The 20,343-nt window shown below is 41.0% G+C and overlaps 1 protein-coding gene across 1 annotated transcript in view; it reads right to left on the bottom strand.

Annotated features, from left to right (window-relative positions):
- Window positions 1-2,453: 2,453 nt before the first annotated feature.
- Window positions 2,454-20,343, bottom strand: part of LOC121950959 (protein unc-13 homolog A) — a 55,924-nt gene continuing 38,034 nt past the window's right edge. Inside the window, exons 24-41 of the mRNA XM_088085372.1 lie at window positions 19,912-20,046; window positions 19,676-19,803; window positions 18,204-18,289; window positions 17,923-18,049; window positions 17,741-17,837; window positions 14,495-14,638; window positions 14,074-14,151; window positions 13,429-13,506; window positions 13,258-13,346; window positions 13,008-13,151; window positions 12,571-12,694; window positions 11,792-11,848; window positions 11,598-11,678; window positions 9,623-9,770; window positions 9,064-9,120; window positions 8,161-8,247; window positions 7,921-8,077; window positions 2,454-6,682 (exon numbers count right to left, since the gene is read on the bottom strand). Coding sequence (XP_087941498.1) covers window positions 6,394-6,682; window positions 7,921-8,077; window positions 8,161-8,247; window positions 9,064-9,120; window positions 9,623-9,770; window positions 11,598-11,678; window positions 11,792-11,848; window positions 12,571-12,694; window positions 13,008-13,151; window positions 13,258-13,346; window positions 13,429-13,506; window positions 14,074-14,151; window positions 14,495-14,638; window positions 17,741-17,837; window positions 17,923-18,049; window positions 18,204-18,289; window positions 19,676-19,803; window positions 19,912-20,046 — 2,106 coding nt within the window. The 3' untranslated portion in view covers window positions 2,454-6,393. The remainder of the gene's footprint in view (window positions 6,683-7,920; window positions 8,078-8,160; window positions 8,248-9,063; window positions 9,121-9,622; window positions 9,771-11,597; window positions 11,679-11,791; window positions 11,849-12,570; window positions 12,695-13,007; window positions 13,152-13,257; window positions 13,347-13,428; window positions 13,507-14,073; window positions 14,152-14,494; window positions 14,639-17,740; window positions 17,838-17,922; window positions 18,050-18,203; window positions 18,290-19,675; window positions 19,804-19,911; window positions 20,047-20,343) is intronic.

Here is a 20,343-nt window from a genome sequence, read left to right as displayed (position 1 = left end):
AAAGCAAGGCTATAGTACGGCGAAAATGTCAAAATTTGACCCGTCCAAAAAACAGCTGAAAACCACTTAGCATATGCACGAGAGGCGTGTTATAGTATACAGTGTTGAAAAACATCTCAAACGGCCCCAAAACCCATAAAATAGCATGTTGAAAAACCCACGAAAAAAAAAGCAAGGCTATAGTATGGCGAAAATGTCAAAATTTGACCCGTCAAAAACAGCTGAAAACCACTTAGCATAGCACGAGAGGCGTTATAGTATACAGTGTTGAAAAAACATCTCAAAAGCATTTAAAACCCATAAAATAGCATGTTGAAAAACCCACCGAAAAAAAAGCAAGGCTATAGTATGGCGAAAATGTCCAAATTTGACCCGTCCAAAAAACAGCTGAAAACCACTTAGCATAGCACGTAGAGGCGTGTTATAGTATACAGTGTTGAAAAAACATCTCAAAACGGCCCCAAAACCCATAAAATAGCATGTTGAAAACCCACGAAAAAAAAGCAAGGCTATAGTATGGCGAAAGTGTCCAAATTTGACCCGTCCAAAAAACAGCTGAAAACCACTTAGCATAGCACGAGAGGCGTTATAGTATACAGTGTTGAAAAACATCTCAAAACGGCTCCAAAACCCATAAAATAGCATGTTGAAAAACCCACGAAAAAAAAAAGCAAGGCTATAGTATGGCGAAAATGTCAAAATTTGTCCCGTCCAAAAAACAGCTGAAAACCACTTAGCATAGCACGAGAGGCGTTATAGTATACAGTGTTGAAAAACATCTCAAACGGCCCCAAAACCCATAAAATAGCATGTTGAAAAACCCACCGAAAAAAAAGCAAGGCTATAGTATGGCGAAAGTGTCAAAATTTGACCCGTCCAAAAAACAGCTGAAAACCACTTAGCATAGCACGTAGAGGCGTGTTATAGTATACAGTGTTGAAAAAACATCTCAAAACGGCCCCCAAACTCATAAAATAGCATGTTGAAAAACCCACCGCTAAAAAAAGCAAGGCTATAGTATGGCGAAAATGTCCAAATTTGACCCGTCCAAAAAACAGCTGAAAACCATTTAGCATAGCACGTAGAGGCGTGTTATAGTATACAGTGTTGAAAAAACATCTCAAAACGGCCCCAAAACCCATAAAATAGCATGTTGAAAAACCCACCGAAAAAAAAGCAAGGCTATAGTATGGCGAAAATGTCAAAATTTGACCCGTCCAAAAAACAGCTGAAAACCACTTAGCATAGCACGTAGAGGCGTGTTATAGTATACAGTGTTGAAAAAACATCTCAAAACGGCCCCAAAACCCATAAAATAGCATGTTGAAAAACCCACCGGAAAAAAAGCAAGGCTATAGTATGGCGAAAATGTCCAAATTTGACCCGTCCAAAAAACAGCTGAAAACCACTTAGCATAGCACGTAGAGGCGCGTTATAGTATACAGTGTTGAAAAAACATCTCAAAACGGCCCCAAAACCCATAAAATAGCATGTTGAAAAACCCACCGAAAAAAAAGCAAGGCTATAGTATGGCGAAAATGTCAAAATTTGACCCGTCCAAAAAACAGCTGAAAACCACTTAGCATAGCACGTAGAGGCGTGTTATAGTATACAGTGTTGAAAAAACATCTCAAAACGGCCCCAAAACCCATAAAATAGCATGTTGAAAAAAACATATTATACGTATGTTAAAATGTTGTAACTGTATAACAGCAACAGCACAACCAAGACCACAATCAAGGTGAGCCGGAGGTGCAGCCACAGCACAAGCAGGGCACAAGGCAGGGTCTGGAATTTGGATTTTACAGGAAGCCAGTGCAAAGAAGTTGAAACAGAAGAAATATGAGCTCTTTTCTTGGTTCCCATTACAACACGAGCAGCAGTGCTCTACACCAGTTGGAGAGACTTCAGGGACGTGTTGGGGCAATAATAGGGAGTAACAAATGTGTGCATTAATTTTTCGGCATCTGTTTGAGACAGGATATGTCTAATTTTTGCAATGTCTTCCAGAACTTCCAAAAAAGTAATGCTTTAGAATGTCATCCAAATATGCCAAAAGTCATTACTTTTTTGTGATATTTTGGATGACATACTATAGTATGACTTCTGTGATATTTTGGACGCCACACTACAGTATAACTTTTTGGACATATTTGTGACGACATGCTATACTTTGAAGTGTTGGTCATGTTTTTAACAACATGCTATACTATGACATTTTTGACGACACACTATAGTATGACGTTTTAGCCGCATTTTTGACGACATACTATAGTATGTGTGTTAATATAAAAGCCTGTTGTCTGAGAGGGAACATCTGTATAAGGTGTTTATGGTTTAAGGCTTATTTTCTGAGCTTTAATGCCTGAATTAATGCAATTCCACACACAAATAACATTGCAGTGATGTGATTCTCAGGCACCACCAGGTTGATAATAAAGCGGACGTTTAGATTGTGACACAAATGTCCTTTTAATAGGAAGCAGATCACAATCAGGCTGCATTCCAGTTCCACTTCATCCTCATTAAGGAACAATCAATAATGATAAGAAACAAATAAGAAACATCCTTAGTAGAAAATAATTCTCTCATGCGAGTTCTGTGTTCACATTACATTCATATTGGTTACAGATGACATATTCACAAGCCTTTTTGGAAAACATAAATAACATTGATGATTTATCATTACATAGCTTTGAAAAGAAAAAAGGAAAATAAAAAGTCACATCAAAGAGACACTTGCTGGCACGATAAAGTATCCCATCATGCAATTGTAAGTTGATTCTATTCACAGGGTGGGCATCATTGGTCTCCACGCAGGTTGTGTTGGCGTGCATGCATGCATGTCATCTTACATGTGCCCTTTTGTGCTTGAGCAGAGATCGGTGTGTAGATGTGTGTTTAAGTGTGGGTGTCGTCAGCATGTACAGTGGTCTGTGTGTGTGTGTGTGTGTGTGTGTGTATGTACATACATGAAGCAGGCAACCAACAAGCCCCGAACTGGTTATTCTTTCGTTGCTTTTTCAGCTACAACCTGACATGTCAAGTTTTGTCTAGAGCCCTAGAATTCAACACATAAAAACAATGTAACTGCACTGTGTGTTAAATGGGAATGCTCATTTAAAGGCTAGTTCACCCACAATTGTCAATTTTATTTAAAGAGAAACGTATGTATTCTTTAACCCGGATCCTTTTTTCCCATGTTTTTGTTTCCAAGTGACAATAACATTTGACAATGGTTCAGTATGGCAAGAGCTGCAGTGGCAAACAGATGGCAGTGTCATCACTGCAGGCAACTGTGTCCCATAAATTGAAGACAAAAAAAAGAAAAGCTTTTTGCTATTGACAAGTTCAGATTGTGATTCAAAATGTTTGACAACATCATGGCTACAACTACATTAGTCTCACTCAAGGTGAGGTGTCACTCTGCTATTTTGCAGACTTTTTCACGTTTTTAGAAATCAGCTCAATATTCAGCCAGATCTTGTTGATAACCCTAAGCTACGCTTTGTGTACTCAAACACAACAAACTTATCCTGGCGCTCCTCTGTCTGACTGTCATTAACATTTCTACTGTTTTCTTCCTGCAACATGTCAATCTTGCAAAATTTCATAAAGTGAAGTCCTCACACCGGCTAAAGGTAAAGATAAATAATTCACTTCTCTGTAGGGGCTTTTCTGTAATGTTGTCAGACACTTCTAATAACAATCTAAGCCTGTCAGTTGCAAAAACACGCATTTAATGGATGTAAATTGAGTGTGCACAATTGCCCGTAGTGATTCCAGTGCAGCCCGTTTTGCTGCTGCGGCTGCAGCACTCTCTCAATAGTGGATCACATTAGAAAATAATTCTGTGTATTTCACATACACACAAAAACATTGTAGAATAGGGTCTAGGTTGAAAAAAAAACCCCAAAAGTTTCCCTAAAAGTGAAATTTGGATGCTTAAATTAAATGGCAATTTTATTCTTTTTTTAAAAGGCATGAGCCGGTGTCCCCAAGTGAGTCCTGGTTTTGGATTAACTGTCCCTTTGATAATATAAAAAAGGCTCTGCTGAGGATACACAACATTCAGAGGCTTTGTTTTTGGTAGAATTCAGCAGTATTCAGTAAAGACAACATGTGACAGGTCAGCAGTGACAGTACGGTGTAGCTCCACCCAGCGACAAGAAAACCTCACTGTCACTGACATCATTAAATTTAACAGAGAGACTACAGGACAAGCCAGACTATGACTGCAAGTGTTTGCTCACCTTTTTTACAGTGCAAGGTAAAGGGGTCATTAACAAGTGACAGGACTTAAACTAATACAACATAAATGCAACAAAAAATGGTTCGTGCAAATTTGGTCCTAAACGCAAATAGGAATTCAAGGACAAAACACTTTCCTTCTTACCCAACACGTGAGAAAAAGCGTACACACTTCCAAGAGGAATAGGGATTTTATGAGTCCATAAATGAAATTAAATTAAAAAAAAGAATCATAAGTGTCCCATTCCTTGGATCTGGATATTGCAGTTGGTGCTCCTGTATTTATATTGACAGCGCATACATTTAGGGTACGTAGATACAATATATTGCTCACAATCTCAGAGCCCATTTTGCCAAGTGTGACAGTCACTCTCTCCCTCTTGCTCACACACACACGCACACACACACACACACACACCCACCCACACACACAAACACAAAATCCTGCACTACTATCTTTGTGAGGACCCTCATTGACATTCCAAAGCTCCTTACCCATATCTAAACCTAATATTAACCTGAACCATAAATACAACTCTTAACCCTAAAACAGGCCTCTGAAAAGTTAGGACCAGTGAAAATGTCCTCATTTTCCAAAAATGTCCCCACTTTGTTAGTTACTTATCTAGGTCCTCACTTTGTAGCAAATGCAAGGACGCCTTCATACACATGCACACACAACAACAAAAGACACAGCAATGTTCACAGGCGGTCTGTTCTTCATAAAAACCACAAGGTTCAGTGGACATACAAACAAACCACTATTGCCTTAAAGAGATGGGTTTAGGTTACATGCGCAGGCAACCGGGGGGAAGTGTCCTTCAGCATTGCTTGTCCTTTTGGGTGTCCTCCCCAGTGTCTCTCATAAGAGACTTTCTGAATCAGAGTGTATGCATTGTGGTGGTGTGTCTGTGGCAGAGCAGGTAGACGGGGGGACGGGAGTGGGGCAAGTAGGGAAACGTGGTCAATTTGCCAACAGAAGCATGGACAGCATGTATTAGTGCGTAAACTGACATCCCAGTCCATTGATCCTGTAGCCCTTTTTGGAGTTAATGTGCACTCTAGGGGTGTGGATGTGTTAGACACTGGGGTATTGCTCAGTTTGTTGTGATGTGAAGCAAGAAAAGTTCAAATAAATAAATAAATAAATAAATAAAGCACATTGCGGCCACAACCTTTGTTTCTATCCACACATCACATATCAGGCTCAGCATATTCCCACTGTCTGTGTGTCTTCTTCATGATGATGACTGTTAGTCATAATTATAAAACCTTATTGTACCAGGGTTATATTTGCACCATGCTCACACGGGTAAAATATTGGAGGCACCCATCTTTTATGAAGGTGGGGGAATGGTTGCCATGTCTACAGCAAAGTGAATCACAGTGTTCCTGGGGTCAACATGCAGGACGTTGGTACATTACAGGACAGACAAGCAGTGACGTTGCCCCCGGACACTGATCTAAGGTCAGTGTTTTTTCTCTACTTGGATTTTTGGGCAAAAAGGGATCTGATCTTAGATCTGTGCCTGAACTCCAACCTACACAACACATCACACCGTGGGAAGACTATGCAGAGCAAACGACGAGGAGGGGAAAGAAGCAGGAGGGGGAGGGGCTGGAGAAAGACCGACGGACTGGAAGAACGACACAGAGTCAGGCAGGCAAGCGGACAGACAGACAGAGCATCGCTAGGCAAGGACTGCTCTCCTGAAGACACAGAGAAGCAAAAGTGCAAAGTGGTCGTCCACAAACTATTCACATGGTTTAGTTCTGCGTTGCATTATATCACATCTAAATGTACAGCGTATAAAAGGTGTGATGTGTTATGGGAGAGACTGAGTGAGGGGCTGGAAAATACTGGCTAATGTGAGGCTAACCTTAAACTGAGAGCTTTGAGGTGAGCTGCTGAAATATTCAAAATTAAATATGAATGTTTATAAACATATTCCTCCATGTTTGCATTGATAACATTGCAATGTAAATGTTGCATAATGTATGCAGATATATGTACAATAGAGTATTGTCATGTGTGTGCTTGTGTATTGCACATGTCTATCTATGCAGGTGTGACTACTTTAAGTGTGCACAGTACTATGTCTCTGGTGGTTTTGTGCACACGTGTGTCTCTACGCGGCCGCCTCAGCTGCGGCCCTCCTCAGCTGAACGCTGCTCCGACTTGAGCTTGACGAACTCTTTTGCCACGTCATCATTGTTGCGCTGAGAGAGAATGCGCAGCACCGTCAGGCCCGTCTCGTCCATGTGGATACGTCTGCCCAGCGGCATCCACAAGGTGACGCTGCCCTTACTGGCTATGTCCTTCACCTGCACCACGGACATGCCCACGGTGCGGTCCTCTCTGGCAAAGCAGTAGTCCTTCACACACACCTGCAGCTCGTAGCTCTCTGGACCCACCTCAGTGCCCAGCGAGCTGAAACGAGACAAAATCAATATTTTACTTCATGTCTTTTTAGTAGTATTCGGTAATACATTACAACAAAATTACCTTGTACAAAGTTATGAAGTTGTTCTTATCTTATTGTCTTCTCTGAATTAATTAATGGTTTTCTTGGTATTTTCTTCTTATAGATAAGTCTATCTATAGTATGATGGTTTTATTAGTATGCTGAGTTGCATATCCTCCTTTCTGTCCACAAGTTAAAGCTGGGTGAGCAGTTTTCAGTGCCGTCATTAAGCAAAAATCCCATAATAAACTTTAAGGAGGTTGTTAAAATGATCTAAGAGAACACGAGACATCTGCAGCTCCTCTTGGCTGTTTTCAGGCTTTAGAAAATCTAGCCAGCGATGAGAGACTCTGGTCATTTCAGAGAGAGGGCATTAATGCTGAAGCGAGTGGACGTCCCTTCGGCAAAAGCCTGATTCAATTGTGGAGAATCCTGCAGAAAAAGTGGCTATTCTGGAGAGAACTGCGTTCATTACAAGGGAACCACATACAAGGAAGACTAACTTGACAAAAGTAAAGTCTAAAATAAAGTCTAAGAGAAAACAAAACATTGTGTCAATATTGGTGAAGTGTTTCAGAGATGGACAGAGGATGTTGTTGATACCTGTTGTTGTTGATAACTCTATCTAGAGGCTCTAATCAAAGTGTGTTTGACACCTTACCCCCCCCACTACAGCCCCTTTACTGGGAGAAGAGCAAGCAGCGACAGCCCCTCCTCAGGATCTGCTAACTTTCTGTTGCTGCCGTTGCATTGGTAAGACCCCATTAGCCCGCTGTGACAACAGTTGCTGGGAAGGTTGACCAGCCAGATTCAAGATGCTACTGCTCTGTCTCCTGAGCTGTCGCCTGCTGTTGTTGGGAAGCAGTCCACAGCAGCGGGAGAGTGAGGTGGAGAAACCATGGGATGACTATCTGGCTAATTCTTGTGTCATTTGTGGTCTGATAAACAGCAAGAGACAGGGACCAAGGAGGGGCTGAGAAAATGTGCTGCTGGCACAATAAAGTAAGATTAACTAAATTTAATTTATGGGAAACACTAGGTAACTTTATAAAGCATGTGCATACACCCATGGTTGTCTGATGGGAGGGGCTTGGGACAGAGTGGAAAGCTGCAGCAGGAGGGTGTATTTCCGAATTCTGCTTTACCTCATCATGTGAATAAAGAACAAAGACAATCACATCCTGCAGAATGTGCTGACACTCACTACTGGAAGCTTTCACTGAACTTGGGTGACCAGGTGTTATTCTTGGACTTGGTGGCAAATTTCCTCTTCTTGTCGCTGAGGTGAGGACCGATGATGTAGACCTCCACGAAGGGCCTGAAGCCCTGCGCCTTCCATTTCAGGTCATTAGCAGCCACCACTGGAGGACAAACGCAGGTCAAGTTAAAGAAGGAAGGCAGGAGAGGACAAGAACACTAGGACATGTTGTTTTTTTTTTTTTACCTTTGACATTGATCTTGTGTTCTCCATTAGGTTGGGGTAAGATGTCCACGCACATGACCACCTCGCCAACTCCATCAACTCCAGACGCTGTAAAGCCACACTCAGTAATTACTCAGTTGATTGTGTCCTCATTTGTCTTTGCATGGTCATAACCAGTGGTTTCTGCAGTCTACAGTGTAGCACAGCTGAGATAGATGACTTGGAAAATTAGGATACATCAGCAGATTGTGAACTAAATTTAAACATGCAGAATGTATGCACACACACACACACACACACACACACACACACACACACACACACACACACACACACACACACACACAAACACACAGGTTCTCTGTGATAATACCATAAGCACTTGGCTGGGTAATGCAGCTTTTGTGCCAGCTCGATTGCTGAGTAAATGGCAAACCTGTAACACAGTAATGGCTGGTAATTTGTTCTTAACTCTCTATTCACATCGAAGGAAAGAGAAAAAAGAGATGAAACTGAAACTATCCAAACTGCAACACTAAAATCTGTAGAAAAGCTCCTTTTCATCAGCTGACATAATCTGTGCATGACTTGTTCTTACATGCATTGTGTCTTGCAGAACCCAGTTTCCTCTTGATCTCAAGTCATTGCAGTTTTATGTTCTCACCTGGACTTTAACTTTTTGTGTGCACAGAATAAGCTTTGTCTACCACAAATAGTTAGATTAGACATGCTTTTTCTAGGAGTTCAAACTGGAAAGTGAAAAGGAGAAAAAAAAAAAACAAGAAGCAGAGTGCCGAGGGCTAACACTGCTCACTGTCTCGAGCTATCTTTGGTTTCTGACAGTTTGATCACACAGATGTCTGAGCACAAGTCTGAGCTGCTGTGGGGGACATGCAGATTTTACATAACACTGCTGACACGTACGTTTCTCTGGCGGTGTGTCTTCGTTTGCTGTGCACCTCAGCCCTTTCCCTCCGTGGACTAGAAGGACACAGAAGAGAGACATCAATAGAGGAAGGCAAAAGTGTTCATTATTAAAACAGTCGGGAAGCATGTATAAAACTTTCTTAATACTAAAAATTAAAGTGTTATGGCTAATGGAAAAAATATCTAGATGAAAATAATGTCACGAGCAAGATATTTAAAAGTATTCCCATTTTCTGTTCATCTCAAATCCTTTTTGTTGGCAGTTAAGGTTATACTCTATATAAGTAAAACCAGTACTTACTGGTATTCATACTGCAATTCACTGAAGCAAAGAATTAAACATTTCCTTCCAACACTGAAGGCAAGTTATTCTATTTATTCTCATAATCCCATTTAATTCCATAAGCCATAGTTACAGTAAGAATAAGTGGTGGAGCTCTTTGAGAGTAACTGAAAGCATTTTTGTGTGAAATTGTTTGAACTTTCTGTGTGTGTGTGTGTGTGTGTGTGTGTGTGTGTGTATGTGTGTGTGTATTGTTGCTGCCTGAAGTCGTACCCTGAGCGCCCTGCGAGAGGACAAACTTCCTGATGAGCTTGTCTGTGGCTTGGGTGTACAGAGACAATGCGTAGCGCAGCGACTGCAGATCTGGACTCTTTTCCAAGAACGTCTTCTTCAGGCCCACACCACCGGCGTGGAAGTATTGCTGTGAAACAGATGTAACATGACACGTATTTATAGACGGGTTAGATGGCAAGCAGGCAGTCAAGCAGTAGGACACAGAGAGCTCTAAGCAGGAAACACACAACTGTGACAAAACTGTTTTGTAGTGTGCAATACCCTTGTCAGCCCTGGAGCTATGGAGCAAATCATGGTGAGTCTGAAGCTGGTTTGGCAACTTAAAAACCTCTAAACCTGCACTAATGTGCACCAAACATGATGTTTATGATGTTCAAAGTTTCATATTTTTTAAACTTTATTAACTGTCTTATAGGGTGGCCGAGTGGTGTAGTGGTTAGCACTGTCACCTCACAGCAAGAGGTCCTGGGTTTGAACTCAGGTTGGGGCAGGGTTCAGACTTCGGGTGGGGGTGACACTCTGTGCGAAGTTAGCATATTCTCCGTGTCTCAGTGTCAGTTTTCTCTGGTTTCGTCCCAGAGTCCAAAGACATGCAGGTTAATTGGTGACTCTAATTTGGCCGAAACCGTCCCCTCATTCACTCACTCACTGTTCACTATGTAGTGTGTATTAAATAGTATATTTACTATATAGGGAATAACCAAACTAGATTTCGGACACTACGTTGGAATTGTATTGCATTGTGGTAGATGGGTGTTGAATGTAGTGTACATCGTATGTGCACTCAAATTTGCTGTGCATTGTGGGCATTTTATAGTATGAAAGAAGCAGGAGGGGGAGATGAAATTAACAGCAGAGAATTACACACGTAAAAAGAAGGTAAAATAAAAACAATAAAGTAGCATAAAAATTCCCAGTGTCCCTGGAAAGAGCCCCCAAGAGCCCCCTCCTTTCGCTATATGATCACGATACTGCAGTAATTGTTAACATCTACTGCAATATATTGCAATTAAATACCTTTTGTCAACTGCAAATTAAGGAAAACCTTTGTCAACATATTTTTATCTCATAAAATGAAAATGAGTTTTCTGTCTGTTTATTTCTCTTTAAGCATTTTTTTTATTTTTATTGCAGCAAAACATATCTAGTGGAATGAAAAAGCAGCTACTTTCATTATTGTAGTATGCTACCAAAAGTTTAATATTTGCTAAAATAATACATTATATAATAAAAAATATTGATACTTGTAATCTGCGCATCAATACAATATTGCTACACAAAATAATGTGATGTTACACAGTATTGATTTTTCCCCCAGCCTTAGATGATTGTAGTTGTCTTATGTAAATGCCATTTACTCTGTCAATATTTGTATGTAAATAATTTACATATAAAACGCACCTGCTTAAATCTGTTCACCACTACAAAAGGAATATTATGTTACAGGCTTTATTATTGTGCGTGACAACTTTTATCTTAATTTAGTGATATTTGAGATCAGTCAGTCTAGAGTTTTTTAGACTCTGCCTTTCCGTTTTTCTTTATGTTAAAGAAAGGTCCAATATGTAGGATTTAGTGGCATCTAGTACTGAGGTTGCAGAATGGAAATTGACTATGTAGGAGAACTACAGTGGCTGACGTGTAAATGCGAATGGCCTTATCAGGAGCCAGTGTTTAGTTTTAACGTTCTGGGCAACTGCAGAAACAACATGGTGGACTCTGTGGAAGAGGACTCCCCTCATATATAAACAGCTCATTCTAAAGTAACAATTTTTCAGGTGATTATAAACTAATGAAAACATAATTATGAATATTACTTTCCATTTATCCCAATTGATGCCTCTAAATGCTACACACTGGACCTTTAAGCAAAAACAGATCAAACTAAAATATTTTAAAACAATGAGGAGCATCGATTTCCAGCCACTGTGTTGCTCAACGGATCATACAATACCTTAATAGTGTCAAGTGCCAGCTCTATTACAGCACACTGTTTAGGACTCAGAGCTTTGGCCTCCTCTCGCCCCATGTGCTCCTGCAGGACAGATCAAACAGAGGAATCAGTCTTGACCACAGTTTCTGCTAAAATGCAGTTTGTACTTTAGATGAATTTTATTCATTTTCTTTATTGCCTTGTATTTTCATCACCTTGAGCTTGGAAAGCTGGCCCAACTCCTTAGCAGCATTGAAGATCATCTGAGTGCCCTGTGACGAAGACATGGACAGACAAGTGAGCAGAGGGAGGAGAGAAACAAAAGGGGGGTGTTTGAGAGATATGCAGTTGAGTGAGAGGTGAGTTCAAGAGATTTAGTGAGGACAGACAGCTGCAGATACAGGAGTTTGAAGAGTGAGGGAGGAAAGGAGTCAAACTACATGTTTTATACTAATCTATGTATCTTTTAAGTAAAAACATTCAGCTACATCTTGGAACAGAGAGAAGGTTTTAGTGCTTTGGTGTAGAGTCAGACGGTATTATAGGGACTCAAGAGCAGGTAATGTTGTCTCTGGTGCATCGTGCTGCAATTTAAATCAGGTTTTGATGCATTGGTATCCACAGGAGGAGAAAGAATTGTAAAAGAAAAAACAACACAGGCTACAGAGGGTGGTGTTAAGTCTCCTGACAGTGTTTCTTCATGCTAACAGAGGCTGTGTATATATACACACACACACACACACACACACACACACACAGACACACACACACACACACACACACACACACACACACACACACATACTTACAATAACCTAAGGAAGAAAGGGAGAGAGGACGGGGTGATGGCAAGATAGATGGGTTAATGTTCAATCACAATGAAACACAACAATGAAAAGCACTGAAATTCGGAAGCAAAGAAGAAAATTAAAATGATGAAGAAAATAAGAGTGACTGTTCTTCTTTCTTCATTATTATTTCTATTATTACATACCGTCTGGTCAGTGAGTGTTGGAAGCACAATTGTTTTTTCCATTGTGTTCATCACCAGTTTCCATAGCTCCTTCAGGACTCTCTTCAGGACGGTCTTCTCACAGATTTTAGCAAACAGCGACAGGCTGAAAGACAGAAACACACAATCTCTCAACTGACAGACATGAAGGCAGCACTGAATATATTTTCATTGACTTGTGTAGTGTGTAGAGTACTACAAACACCTACCAATATTCAGAAAGTATAAGTAATTTTTTTTTAAATGTCAGTGTATAGTATTTTTAAAATTTCAACAAAAAATCATAGTATAGTATGTGATAAAAATACCATAGTGCATACTCATACACAGTTTGTTCATTTTAATTAATTCCAACTTCTGAGACATATTTTCAGTCCAATCTTCAACAGTGCTGATGTTTGATACCCAGCCGTACTTACTTGCTGTCCAGGAAGTCCATGATGGGCTGCAGGACGTTGTCGGCCTCCTGAACCACACTGCCGTTTGCCGGGACAGTCTGACCTTTTACCTGAGCTAAGATGTCTCCCATTTGCCTCACGTTGTCCTCGATCTGGGGCTGGAAACTGCACAACCAAACACAAACAACATGTAAACAGACAATAAAATCAGCTGGGAAAACTAGCTCCTGCAAGTCTTAGTTCAACACAGGAACCAAGTAGAAACACCTACCTGACAGCAAAGATGCGGCTGAGGTCGTCCATTACACTGTTGAGTTTGTTCTGCAGCTCCTTAAGGAAGTCACTTGCCTCCAAATTGAGCTAGAAAGAGACAAATAGGATGAACACAAGAGCCATGTTGTAGCAGCACAATCACAATAATAACAGCATGTATGAAACTCACATCTTTGCCTCCCATGGCCTCAAACATCTTCTCAAGCTGAACTCGGAGCTGCTGGATGTTATTGATGATGATACATGGCTGAGGGGAGAAACAGAAAAAATCATTACACTTACACACACACACACACACACACACACACACACACACACACACACTTCTCACCCCCTTTTCTCTGTCTGCTTCCAGCGTTTTATTGTAATCAATCAAGGTTAGTCCTCCTAACTTTTTTTTTTATTGCTTCTTTGGCGAAAAGCACTCACGGTGATACAGGGCAGGAGAAATAGGAGTTTTCAGTAATTACTGCTCCTCCGGGGCTCCTGGTCTCTCTGGGAGAGCAGCCCACTTTACCCCGAGCCTACACCACATTCAGCTAATTACACAGCCCTAATTCACTATGAAACACTGCGACTTGGGCACGGCTATTAGGTAGAAGAGCAGTTTATTGTGCTAAAATTAATCAACCTGACCACGTACACCAAAGCTCTTGATGGAGCTCAAATTAAACTATTTAATCAGTCACTGCTGTTTGTTCCGCTGACAGAAAAATTTCCATCTGGTGGCTTGTTCTGGTGGCCTTCTTAGATGATACCAAAGAGCGCCTTCTTTTGAGTTTTGTCTCTTATGTCGTCTACCTTTAACACTTACCACTTTCTCCTTCTTGACGTGATTTGGAAAGTCCTTTGCAATGATGTCAGCGTAGGACAGCAGGACATTGCCAATGGTCTGAGAAAAAGATACACAAAAAGGGTACAATTATATATTGCACTGGAATATTTTGCATTGAAAGGGACCTACTGCATGCTTTTCCAGGTTCACACTTTATATAGCGGGATAGTTCACCCAAAAAAGGCTAAAGCAAGGCTAAAAGCATAGCGCTACTAATGTTTTTCAAAACAACATGGCACATCAGGGCTTCAGGACACTTGGATTACTTCAACCAAACAGCATGGCAGACATTATAACATTATGTATATGACAGAAAATAAGGAAAAGCAAAATAGGTCCCCTATGAGAGTGTCTACTCAGGTAAAGTGATTCTGTGAGAGCATTCATAGCTGAAAGTCACCTTGGCAAATCTTTTCATGTAGTTGCCAACGATCTGAGGGTCGGGACACTCCAGTTTGCGGATGATTTCAAAGCTCTGATTGAGCTGAGAGAACACGTCCACCACTGAGCAGGAGAACAAAGCGTGCTCTGATGTGACCTGGAACTGCAGAATGAAAAGAAAGCTGTGAGACGTTGTTTTGTGGTGCTGATGCTGCAGCATGGTAATCTTCGTACTGTTAGATAGCGGGGGATTGGAATTCCCCGAGGGCCAGCCCTGGGAGAAGTTCATGGTGCTGTTACACATCACGGATGAAACTGACCCCTCTTCAGCTGTGTGTGTCTTCGATCAAAAGATTTGTGAGGTGATTCCTCTGAAAATGTTTGGATGAGAGCAATGGAGGCGATCAGAGGGTTATGATGAGGAGCAGGGCCCTCATTAACAGCCTGGCCATTAGTGAACAGTGTTAAGGTATGTGACTGGGCCTGGGGACCGCTGTTTTTCGCTGACAAAGGAATGCAGAAGCTGCCTCTGGCGACAGTAATTGGACCCAGAGGAGTCCTGACATAAGAGCTGGGAGAAGAGCTTTGTATCGACCCTCTTGCTATATGGATATGTAGGTGCGAGTGAGGCTGAGTGGTGTGTGTGTGTGTGTGTGTGTGTGTGTGTGTGTGTGTGTGTGTATACACTGACTTGTGGTATAGCATCTGCACTTCACTGCAGTGAAGTTTTTTTCCAATTGCCTTTGGTATTGAGTCATTATTGATTTCCTTGAGGCCTTCAACCCGCTCTTCTCAGCCTGAAATGTGCTGAGTCAGGAGAGATGGTGTGAAACCTGAATTTGCATGAGAAATGCATGAATACATTTTTTGGAGGGGTAAATGCTGCAGGTAGGAGTTTAAATTTAAGCTTTCATACTGTAATTTATTACCGTCTCAGCAGAATTCGACTGTTGAATTTTAGTCAAACTTGAGTCTCACATGACCGTCTGTTTCTTTTCTTTCTTTCAAAACTCATTCTCTACATTTTTTCTGCGCACTTGGCTTTAGAGACTTGACACTGTTTGTTAAAGGAATACTGAAGACATTTTGGGAAGTCCTGAGAGTTACATAAGAAGACTGGTGCCACCATCATGTCTGCGCACTAAATATGGAGCTAAGGGCCAATGGTCTGTTAGCTTAGCAAAAAGACTTACAACAGACATCAAAAGGTCACAGCACCCTTCCAAGAATTAGTCAGGCACATAACCTCCCATGAAACCAGGAAAACCAGCGTTGTTGTTTGTTTTAAAGCACTTGAAATTATGCAAGCGATAGACTGGGGTTTCTTTTGTGGCAACAACTGTTAGGTTAGAGATATACTTCCTTTTAACTACGGGTATGCATACCCATGATGGCTGCCACGCATCGCCTGCGTCGATTTGGTGCATCTGCTGCGCATATCCTCAAAAATGAACGCGATGGGATGCAGATGTGATATGTAGTATGTAAATAAACAGCAAAGGCAGTGTGTAGGCAGAGCAGATGTGACAGAGTAGACACAGCAGTGGGGATTACAACGGGCTTGTAGAGGCCTTACGTAGCACCGACATCGCTGCTGATGCCTTTTCTGCCTTGATCTCAGCATTTACATAATACTAACTTCCTTGAGTGTCGCCATGTCTGTTGTTTACATCCCACACATCTGGTAGTTGTATAGGGCCTGATCCTGTGAGACCCACGGGCTGAACCACAGCCCAAGGGTCTTACAGGTTGAGCGGTTCTGGCTAAGCTTGTCAGAAATATTGCAGGTTATGGGTGGCGTTGTTATAATTTACAGAAACATTGTGCAATAGTCCACCTTACACCTTCTCCCTCCTTCTCTCTGTCTCTGTCACACTACAAGCAGCTGTCTCATCACTGCTGCTGCAGTCAGACTTTCTCATTCAGCTTTTGACCAAGAAAATCCGTTAAGGTCTGACATATTTAATCTCTTCGGTCATAATGTCCTGTTAAAATATTTCCCTCTTCAAATTTGTATGCCTAAAACCATATCATTACAGCAAGTAAGAGTTTCTCTGTCCATAGTGAATTTGTTAAATATTATACTTAATCTTCACGTTGACAAACCACTGTACCTGTCAGCTATGAGCTCATGTAAACAAACCACGTAGGTTATCAGCTATACATCTAAGATCATAGCCTTAAGAAATTTACTTAAAAGCCAACATTAAGTAGGTCGTTACCAGAAACTTATGAGTTCCGGTTTGTGGGTTTGCATTTTGGGTTTGAGTCATTGATTTACGCACGTGTACCGGTTGGGCGGGACAGGTTGGCTTTTTTATTGGGCCAGATTGGATCAGTTTTTACTGGTCTATAAAGCACATAATGGGAACCTGAAGAAGAAGTTGTTTCCCAGCTCTGTATTTGCTTAATATGAGGATCGGGGGGGTAAAATAATGATAACAAATAATTATATAATTATACTATAATAAGTTTAATTTAAAAAAAATGTAAATAAAAGATTAATAAACCACATTTTATATTTAATATTACTATCTTTATTGCAATCATGAACTGCAGCAATAAACAGTCTTGTTCATGTTCATATGTGATTACTGTGCAAATGTTTTCTGCTAGTCAGTCTGATTTTTTTTTCCTTTTTTTTGCAGGAGCTACATTATTTTTTTTGTACGTTTGAGAACCACTGGGTTAGGGGACTGTAACTATGACTGAGAGTTATGAAATTTAACTGGCACAGGTCTTAGTCTAGATAATAGCTACTCTTTTGGAGAACAATAATTTAACCAACTAATAAAACAATGAAAAGAGAGGAAAACAATGTATGAAAAGGAAATAAATAATTATTATTAGGGTATTTTAGGGTGAGCAAATCACCTGTGGCCGACTTTTGCCATTTCCAAACTTGTTGAGATTAGTAAAGAGGTCTAAAGTCAGATTTGATTCTAAGGGCACTAACAATTAACAACTGCTTTCTCCAAAGTTTTGGGTTAACTGGGTAATATTTATGAGTATTCTAACTTAAAACTGGTCAAATTTGACCCAAACAGAGTAGGAGGGTTAATGTGTGTATAGAATAGTTCTGTATTGAACTGTAACACATAGGAACTTGGGTACGTAGACCACTGGGAACGTAGGATGTTGGGAGCAAATTACCATGGGAAAATAGGACCTTGGGGACATAGGACCTTGGAAGCATAGATCAGCTCCCATAGTATGTTAGCAGACTAGCATTTTACATGTGAAGGATGCTGATGAAAGCAATTACCCCATCTTTTTTGTCCCTCTCCAGGGCTCCATGCAGAAAATCTCTGGACACTTCTTCATTTTCGTCCAACCACATGATGACAAAAGGTTCAAACCATCTGCAGAGGAAAAAACAAGCAGAGATGAATCTCTGTGCCACAGTGGTAGATGCAGGAGGAAAAGTGCTGTGTACACGACACTTACGCTGGATATTCAGGTACATGCTTCTGGAAAGTGGGCAGCTCCTTGCAGTACTCGTTGTAGAGCCATTTCACCTTGAAGTGCAAGTTCATATAATCTGCGCTTTTACACAGGCGGTGCTTCTCATGCTCTAAATATTAAAGAGAAACAAAGGATGAGGAAAAGTCCCACCTCACCACTCTTTCTCCATCTACAGTTTACACATAAAAAAGATCTCTTGACACAAACTAATGACTGTTGTATTTACGAGCCTCCCCGTCCCAACAAAACACACAAACACCTACCCTCCATGGCGTATTTCATGTCCTGTGCAAACATATTCCACATGACCTCAGCGCTAATCTTGCCCACGTTCAGTTCCTGGGGAAACCTATAAGAGGCAGTATTCAGGCTTAAATACAGTTCTAGATGCAGTAATGGCACTCTATTATTTAACAGAATAACCTGGCCTCATTTTTATGTAACTCCATCAGTGTTTCCTCTGTATATTTTTAGTTGCCACTGACAGAAAAATGCACCAGTACAAAATGTAACCATAATTAATAAATATACGGTTTAAAAAAGTGGCACAAGATCTAAATCCAAACTACCCCGACCCACCAAACCAGCTGTCATACAAAAATGCCAAAAATGCCTTTACTGTCAGTGCACAATGCAAATATAACACTACACGCATTATAACATAGAAAGATGTCAATACTGAACACGTGAATGTTTGTAACTTCTTTCATTTTTCTATTCTTCGATATTGTTAGTACATTTGCTTAACTTTCCAGGACCTTACATATTATCTTATCTCACAGGACCCACCCATGGCTTCAAAACAAACAAAGCTGTTTGTTTGACTGTTTGGCCTGATACTCTGACCCCCCCGCAGGCAGGAGTACTGCCACAGAAGCTAAGCAATGTACTGCTGTGGACAGAGGCAGCAATCAATCGTATTTTAGCTGAATATTTTAACCACTTTATCTTGCCATCAGACAGCTTTTTCTGAAACTGAGGCCATTATATAAATCTATGCTCTCTTCAAAGCCACCAGACTCCATTGACAAAAACAGTCTCATTGAACACAATGGTTTCGGGTCTACCGCTGTCTTGATCGGTTTGGTTCGTTTGTACTATTGTGGGACTTTGGTGAATTTAAAATAACCATTTGAAAATCAAGTCAATTCAGGTCAAGTCAATTTTATTTTTAAGCACTTTATCATAAATCACAATTGGCTTTACAGCATACGACATCACTCTTTCCTTAAACCCTCACATCGAATAAGGAAAAACTCAACTCCGAAGTCACAAAGTAACACAAAAAAACCAACTGAGGGAGCAGTAGACCAGCAGCTCCTGCTTCAGTGACGCAGAATGACTGTTTTTGTCAATGGAGTCTGGTGGCTTTGAAGAGAGAGTGAAAATAACAGCTTATGTTCCCTGTCGGAAAGGGCTGTCTGATGGCATGAAAAAGTACCAAAAATATTCTAAATATAGCATATACTTAATCTGTTATGTACTTTTTTGATGGCTAAAATATGTTTTGCTGCTGCCCCTGTCCACAGATGTACATTGCATGGCTTCAATTGCACTACTTATGCCTGCTTTTCAGCACTCGGGGTGTGCCAACCGTCATCGACTATAGGTAATACACTGACTATGGATAATCAACCCCACTTCAAACTTTTCCTAAGCTGGCTGTGAAAGTTACAAAACTGCCTCTTTATGCAAAATTTGAGGAACTAGGCTGATGTTATGACTAGAGACTCACTGATTAAGGCAGGGAGTGTAGGAGTTTTTGTCCTCCTCTATAATGGAGACGATGAGGGTGATTAGTTTGGACCAGAAGTCCAGGTTTTTGATGCTGGGACCCTGCTCATCTGGAGGGACTGCCTTCGACTGGAGACAGAAAGAGCTTACAAATTAACATTGCAACAGAATTCTTTGTCGTGAGAGTGAAAGAGCAGGAATAATGCAACAGCATCTGCTTCACAAACACAGACTTACAGGGTCTGTCTGATATTCCCTGTTGTAGAGGTCGTGGCAGTTGTTGAAGATGTACTCATAGGTGGAGTTGAGACATGCTTTCACGCAGTCCTTCACCACCTGGCTTGCCCTGGGGGGACTCTGCAACTCCTGGACCTGAACACAAATGTTACACAACATATGGTTGAATCCAGTTCACCTCAAAGAGCTGTCAGACACACACAGACTCAGCAGGAGGTTATGCTCAGTGGGGATTTCACCATAAACTCACTGTGCTGCACAAATACCAATAAACATGCATTAACACCCTGTCACATGCGCACAGACACACACAGAGCTTCATGATAATAGCTTCAGTTTGAATAGGGTAATGTTCAGCTGATACTCAGTTTACGCCTCAGGCTGCTTTCGGGAAAGTACTGGAAAACTGTTTGTTTTCTGAGTTAAGTGCTA

The sequence above is a fragment of the Plectropomus leopardus genome, chromosome 12 (assembly GCF_026936395.1).
Source record: "Plectropomus leopardus strain MGB_pleo_1.0 chromosome 12, ASM2693639v1, whole genome shotgun sequence".
In the NCBI taxonomy this organism is placed as follows: domain Eukaryota; kingdom Metazoa; phylum Chordata; class Actinopteri; order Perciformes; family Serranidae; genus Plectropomus; species Plectropomus leopardus.
This window is presented reverse-complemented; position numbering and strand designations above follow the sequence as displayed.